At 42.1% G+C, this 7,130-nt stretch overlaps 1 protein-coding gene across 2 annotated transcripts in view; it reads left to right on the forward strand.

The window, feature by feature from the left end:
• The first annotated feature begins 578 nt into the window (after nucleotides 1-578).
• Nucleotides 579-7,130, forward strand: part of LOC311119335 (vasoactive intestinal polypeptide receptor 2-like) — a 22,335-nt gene continuing 15,783 nt past the window's right edge. Inside the window, exons 1-2 of one of the 2 annotated variants that reach the window (XM_084194056.1) lie at nucleotides 579-676; nucleotides 767-959. In XM_084194056.1, the coding sequence (XP_084050182.1) occupies nucleotides 819-959 (141 nt within the window). In that variant the 5' untranslated portion in view covers nucleotides 579-676; nucleotides 767-818. Of the gene's footprint in view, nucleotides 960-7,130 lie in introns of both variants that reach the window. The other variant, XM_084194055.1, reaches the window with a different exon arrangement.

Genomic DNA, 7,130 nt, shown 5'->3' on the forward strand with positions numbered 1-7,130 from the left:
TGTCCTTCTCTATAAGCATGCTGAAAGTTTGTTGTCAATTGGTTTACTGTAAAATAGCATTGTATTTGTTCAAACACAATTTTTTCCAATAGTTTACTAAGGGTTGGTAACAGGCTAATTGGTCGACTATTTGAGCCAGTAAAGGGGGCTTTACTATTCTTAGGTAGCTGAATGACTTTTGCTTCCCTCCAAGCCTGGGGGCACACAAATTCTAGTAGGCTTAAATTGGATGGTATTTCCAGGTTTCTTCTGCAGGTTTTGGTTTGTTAGACGTTTCTTCTTGATAGTCCTTGGTAGTAGTAATCCATTCAGGTAATTCTGTTCAAAATCAAGGTTTTAGATATGGAATTTTGATTTGGATTGAAGGTTTTGATGTAGAGGTTAGTATCCTGTATAAATCCTTGCGAAAAAATCCAAGTTTATCTACATTTATCCAACTCTAATTCTATTTTTTTGGGCAGAAGGGCGCGGGTAGAGGCTGATGGACGGAGGTGATGGGACCGCACGCAGTGCCATAAATTAATGGAGAAGAGAGATCAGTTGTCACAAACCGCCCTCACAGTTTCTTTGGCCCCAACTGCCTCTCCACCTTTCCAGTCTTCTCTTTTTTTTTCTTAGTCTTCCTGTTTTTCTATTTCTCGCTCTTTCTCTCCATACCTCTAGCCTACCAACAGCTGTATGTAGGTTTTATTTTTGCATTTACAAGTTGTTATTTTCTTCGCCAAAACCAATAGATTGATGAACATTATGGATGTGCGTTTTTCAGGGTGAAATATTATCCGGGCTCTGCCCTCGCGCTGCGCCCTAAGAGTTACCACATGAGTTCCGCTGGGTTAGACAAGACCCCCACCGTGCGCTCGGGACATCGGAGTAGCCCATTACTAGCTCATGTGCTACCTGCAACCATGGAGCGGTCACGGGTCGGTCTGCTGCTCATCGCGCTCTGCCTTTTACATGAGGTGAGTAGACTAATTGACCGCGCGACATTTGTCACCTATAGGCTAATAATGGACTTTCAGAAATCCTGCATGTTTATAAGTGTGTGTGAGTGCGTGCGCGCGCGTGTGTGTGTGTGTGACAGACTTTCATATTCCTGGAGAGCTGGAGACTCATTCAGAATTGTATGTGTAAGTATGAGACTATATTTAGACAAACTGTGGTTTATCAATCTTTCTTAAATAATTACAAATATGATTCAAATTTCCTAGAATAGATACCCAGCTAACAACAAAGGTTCCCACAACTTTAGAGAACGTTCCCTTAAGAGTCTCATTAGGTCATAGGAATGTTCCAGTGATGTGCAAAGAATGTTTCCAAGAGACCATTCCCTTAATGTCAAATAGAACTTACCCAGAACTTGGTTACCATGTTTTCAGAATTTAAGATATTAATGTTCTAGACATATTTCATGTGTCCAGTTTTCTGTGGGTTGGGAGAATATTCCATCAAGGTCCCACCAAACATACACAGAACATGGTTGCCATGTTCCTAAGAACATAAGATATTAATGTTCTAGACATGTTAAATGAGAACACTGCAAGAACATTCTTGTGTCCAATTTTCTGTGGGTTAGGAAAATATTCCATCAGTGTCCCACCAAACATACACAGAACATGGAAATATTATTTATCAATTTTGTTTATTACCATAATGTGTAAAGATTTCTCCTCTTTCACGCATTTCTGGAACTTTGGCTTTGTGCCTTTGTGCACGACCTCCAGATACTTTTTCAGGTTTGATGTGGTGTTTCTGGACAAAGAGATCAACACTGCCTTTGCAGAGTTTGCATTTGACTAAAATGTTGTTCTCTTTCTCCTCGAATAACTCAAAATAATGGGAGCATTTCCACTTGGAAGGTTAAGCGGGGTAACAACACAGCTGCCATCTTTCTTTGATATTCGCCTTTATAATAGCCTATTGGAAGCGAGTTAGCCTACAGCATGAATTCTGTTAGCATGAGACAAGGCTTTTAAACACTCCGTAGAGATATGCTTCTGAAAGTAATATACAGGTTACTTTAAAAAGTAACTGTAATAATATTACAACATTTGAAGACAGTGAATCTTTATATTACTCCGTTACTGGTCCCAAGTGGTTCTGTTGCAATTTGTCTTTTTTTCCACATTCAAACTTGGAGATGGAACTCTGTGTAGTGTATTGGTTTGGTGTAACTGGCATCATCAGTGCTTAAATGGCAAATGTGAGAAAGTACAGACATGCTACTGTAAATATATACATTTCTGATATTCTAAGAATATGGCAGCCATGTTCTGAGTATGTTTCTATCAGAAGCAGCACACCACCTGGGCCATGCTTCAGCAACTAATTAGGAATGTTCCAGATAGAAATGCAATGAAGAGAGCAGATGTGATTCCTTATCAGAGGCACGTTTGTTCTATATGGTATATGCAGTGCTTAATTTGAGCTCTCCGTTTTGGACTGTTTTGTTCCGGAACCTATTTGGCCGGATCCGGTACCTCTCGAGGCATGAAAAATAATGTTCACTTTTTGCAATGTCAAAAATATAATAAAAGCGATCAAAGTTCATTCAAGTTGGCTCTTCGTTAGTTCTCCTGCCCCCACAAAAAAACGCAATGTGAAAAAGTAGATCTTTAGCCTGGGCCTAATATTGTATGAGTTGATTTGGGTTGGGCCGGTCCGGGTTTATGGTTTGCGCAAACATTGTAACCTTTGTTTGAGACCAACGCGTGGCCGTGGCTGTGTGAGAAGCGCGCCAGTGTCTCTCACAGAACTAGAATGAGTTTAACTTTCTATGATCTCTCTCCATCTGCTCTGATAGACATGAGCCTGCAACTCTCATCTCTCCAGCGTTGCACTTCATCATTTATTTCCTTATAGAATCATAGCTGCATGAAGGGTTCTGAAGGAACTGCAGCATACATTGAAATACATTTGCAGTGTTCAGAAATAAATGAAATCATTCAGAAAAGCCTACTACACCAACACCATGAGATGGCCTATAATTTAGACACAGAGGATCATTAGCTTCTTTTTTTAAATAGCCTAGCTGTGGATTGTACCCCAATAACAAGGAACAGCCTACAGTCGGGAAAGCGCGGCAAATCTGTCAGTGAACGAACAGCATGCAGACAAAACAGGCCTTTCGCAATATTTCAAATACAATCGAGGGAAAACACAGGTTGGAAAGCAGAAGACTCTATGCTGTAGGCTACCAAAATATTTGATCAACTTCCAAATATTGTTTTACAAAAGAGAGAGAGAGAGAGAGATATAGGCTTTTGGCACGAGCGCATCGACATCGGCCATCACCAGCGAGTAAGCTGCGCACCATTGGGTGAGTCAGTGAAACTGGAAAGCATTTTTAGGACTATAATTTCCTCCTCATATTGTAGCCTACAATATGTGTCTCCACATAGCTAGGCCTAGGCTATTGATGGATTCAAGACAAGGTAGTTTTTATTGATCTCAGATTCTCTGTTTGTCAGTGTCGAAGTTCAATCATTTGTGCGGTATTAAAAAAGATTCTGCCAAAGTCTCCAGTCATGTAAAATGACGTAGAATTAAATGAAATGCGTTTATAAAAGGACAACATTTTCCCGGACCCTCTACTCTACTGCTCTATGCCACTACGCAAATGCGATGATATGCATGCAATGCTTTACTATAAAGGTGATTTTCTTTCACATGCATTCTGGTACCTCAGAACTCCCCAGGTCATCTTTCAATGAGAAACTGATTTTAATTAGATGAAATAGGTATGTTGTATTGTAACTGTTGCCAAATAATTATAATTGTATAAATGAACTTCCAGAATGTAATCAAGTACTTCAAATATGTCAGTTGAAAACACTGTATGTTAAAAGCACTGGGTGTCTGAGTACACCTGACCTTGCCAACAGACAAAAAGAGAGCTGTGAATGGATCAGTGGTTCACCAATCAGGGCCTTGATGGGCTTGGCAACAGTAACAAGGTGTGACTTGTAAATAAAAAAATTATTTGGGAGAATGTTTTTTTGGTATACAGAAATGTTCTTGCAATGTTCCCATGAAACATGTCTAGAACATTAATATCTTACATTCTGAGAACATGGAAACCATGTTGTGTGCATGTTTGGTGGGACATTGATGGAATATTCTCCTAACCCTCAGAAAACTGGACATATGAATGTTCTTGAAATGTCCAATAAAACGCGTCTAGGACATGAATGTTGTTTATTCTGAGAACATTGTAACCACATTCCAGATAAGTTCTGTTTGACATTAAGGCATTGTTCTCCTAACTTTAACACCAAATCATGCAAAAAAAAAGTTATCAGAAGGATTTTGCTAACATAGTAGAATATTCCCCTAACTAAAGGAAAACTAGACACTCAAACATTAGGGTAACATTACAGGTAACATTACAAAAACTCTCTCTAGAATTGTTAGCTGGGTATGTTGTTGAATCAGATGAATCCTGTCTGTGTGTTGCTTAGCATCTATGGGAAATGGGTCAGGTTTGTGTGTGTGTGTGACTGTGTGTGTGACTGTGTGTGTGGTGCAGGTGTTGTGCCTGAGGGCTTCCTTCCTTTCTATATCAGGTCCCAGGAGGAGCACCGGAGAAAACTGGTACCCACTGGATCTCTCTCTCTCTCTCTCTCTCTCTCTCTCTCTCTCTCTCTCTCTCTCTCTCTCTCTCTCTCTCTCTCTCTCTCTCTCTCTCTCTCTCTCTCTCTCTCTCTCTCTCTCTCTCTCTCTCTCTCTCTCTCTCTCTCTCTCCCTCTCTCCTCTCTCTCTCCCTCTCTCTCTCTCTCTCTCTCTCTTTCTCTCTCTCTTTCTCTCTCTCTCTCTCTCTCGAACACACACACACAGCATCAGGACATTGAGAATTGGATGTAATTATATATCATAAAGACATGTCCGGGTGTTACACAGGTTTTATTGGCAGTGGTGAGGTGACGTGTGATTGATTGAGACAGTAACGGGGAACATTGTGATTGGTTGAGACAGTAATGAGGTGGTGTGTTCTTTTTTTAAAATTATTGTTCTGGTGATAGCAGAGTTGATAGATTAGCTCCAAAAGGAGCATACAGTGGGGAAAAAAAGTATTTAGTCAGCCACCAATTGTGCATGTTCTCCCACTTAAAAAGATGAGAGAGGCCTGTAATTTTCATCATAGGTACACGTCAACTATGACAGACAAAATGAGGGAAAAAAATCCAGAAAATCACATTGTAGGATTTTTTATGAATTTATTTGCAAATTATGGTGGAAAATAAGTATTTGGTCAATAACAAAAGTTTCTCAATACTTTGTTATATACCCTTTGTTGGCAATGACACAGGTCAAACGTTTTCTGTAAGTCTTCACAAGGTTTTCACACACTGTTGCTGGTATTTTGGCCCATTCCTCCATGCAGATCTCCTCTAGAGTAGTGATGTTTTGGGGCTGTCGCTGAGCAACACAGACTTTCAACTCCCTCCAAAGATTTTCTATGGGGTTGAGATCTGGAGACTAGCTAGGCCACTCCAGGACCTTGAAATGCTTCTTACGAAGCCACTCCTTCGTTGCCCGGGCGGTGTGTTTGGGATCATTGTCATGCTGAAAGACCCAGCCACGTTTCATCTTCAATGCCCTTGCTGATGGAAGGAGATTTTCACTCAAAATCTCACGATACATGGCCCCATTCATTCTTTCCTTTACACGGATCAGTCGTCCTGGTCCCTTTGCAGAAAAACAGCCCCAAAGCATGATGTTTCCACCCCCATGCTTCACAGTAGGTATGGTGTTCTTTGGATGCAACTCAGCATTCTTTGTCCTCCAAACACGATGAGTTGAGTTTTTACCAAAAAGTTATATTTTGGTTTCATCTGACCATATGACATTCTCCCAATGATCTTCTGGATCATCCAAATGCACTCTAGCAAACTTCAGACGGGCCTGGACATGTACTGGCTTAAGCAGGGGGAAATGTCTTGCACTGCAGGATTTGAGTCCCTAGCGGCGTAGTGTGTTACTGATTGTAGGCTTTGTTACTTTGGTCCCAGCTCTCTGCAGGTCATTCACTACGTCCCCCCGTGTGGTTCTGGGATATTTTCTCACCGTTCTTGTGATCATTTTGACCCCACGGGGTGAGATCTTGCGTGGAGCCCCAGATCGAGGGAGATTATCAGTGGTCTTGTATGTCTTCCATTTCCTAATAATTGCTCCCACAGTTGATTTCTTCAAACCAAGCTGCTTACCTATTGCAGATTCAGTCTTCCCAGCCTGGTGCAGGTCTACAATTTTGTTTCTGGTGCCCTTTGACAGCTCTTTGGTCTTGGCCATAGTGGAGTTTGGAGTGTGACTGTTTGAGGTTGTGGACAGGTGTCTTTTATACTGATAACAAGCTCAAACAGGTGCCATTAATACCGGTAACGAGTGGAGGACAGAGGAGCCTCTTAAAGAAGAAGTTACAGGTCTGTGAGAGCCAGAAATCTTGCTTGTTTGTAGGTGACCAAATACTTATTTTCCACCATAATTTGCAAATAAATTCATAAAAAATCCTACAATGTGATTTTCTGGATTTTTTTTTCTCATTTTGTCTGTCATAGTTGACGTGTACCTATGATGAAAATTACAGGCCTCTCTCATCTTTTTAAGTGGGAAAACATGCACAATTGGTGGCTGACTAAATACTTTTTTCCCCCACTGTATATCCTCAGAGGATGTGGACGATGTGGCAAGGGCGTGGGGCGTGGGGCGTGGGGCGTGGGGAGTGGGGCGTGGGGCGTGGGGCGTGGGGAGTGGGGAGTGGGGCGTGGGGCGTGGGGCGTGGGGAGTGGGGCGTGGGGCGTGGGGAGTGGGGAGTGGGGAGTGGGGCGTGGGGCGTGGGGCGTGTAAACACAGTGACAGTCCTGAACTGTGGCCAAGCGAAGCGCTATTTCACAATGTAAACAAAACAGACCACCCAGCTGAACTTCACACACACACGCGCACACACGCATGCTGTACGCTCGCACCCGCGCACACACACAATACAAGCAAATAAACACCACACACAGTTTCTGCTTGTCTGTGAGTAAATATCCTAAAGCCTGCAAGTCAGAAGACATACATAGTGTCTGTGTGAGAAGGGGGGTCATGATTAGGGGGGGAAGGGGGGGAGGGGGGTCATGATTAGGGGGGGA

Source organism: Coregonus lavaretus (assembly GCF_964263955.1).
Source record: "Coregonus lavaretus genome assembly, contig: HAP1_SCAFFOLD_1085, whole genome shotgun sequence".
In the NCBI taxonomy this organism is placed as follows: domain Eukaryota; kingdom Metazoa; phylum Chordata; class Actinopteri; order Salmoniformes; family Salmonidae; genus Coregonus; species Coregonus lavaretus.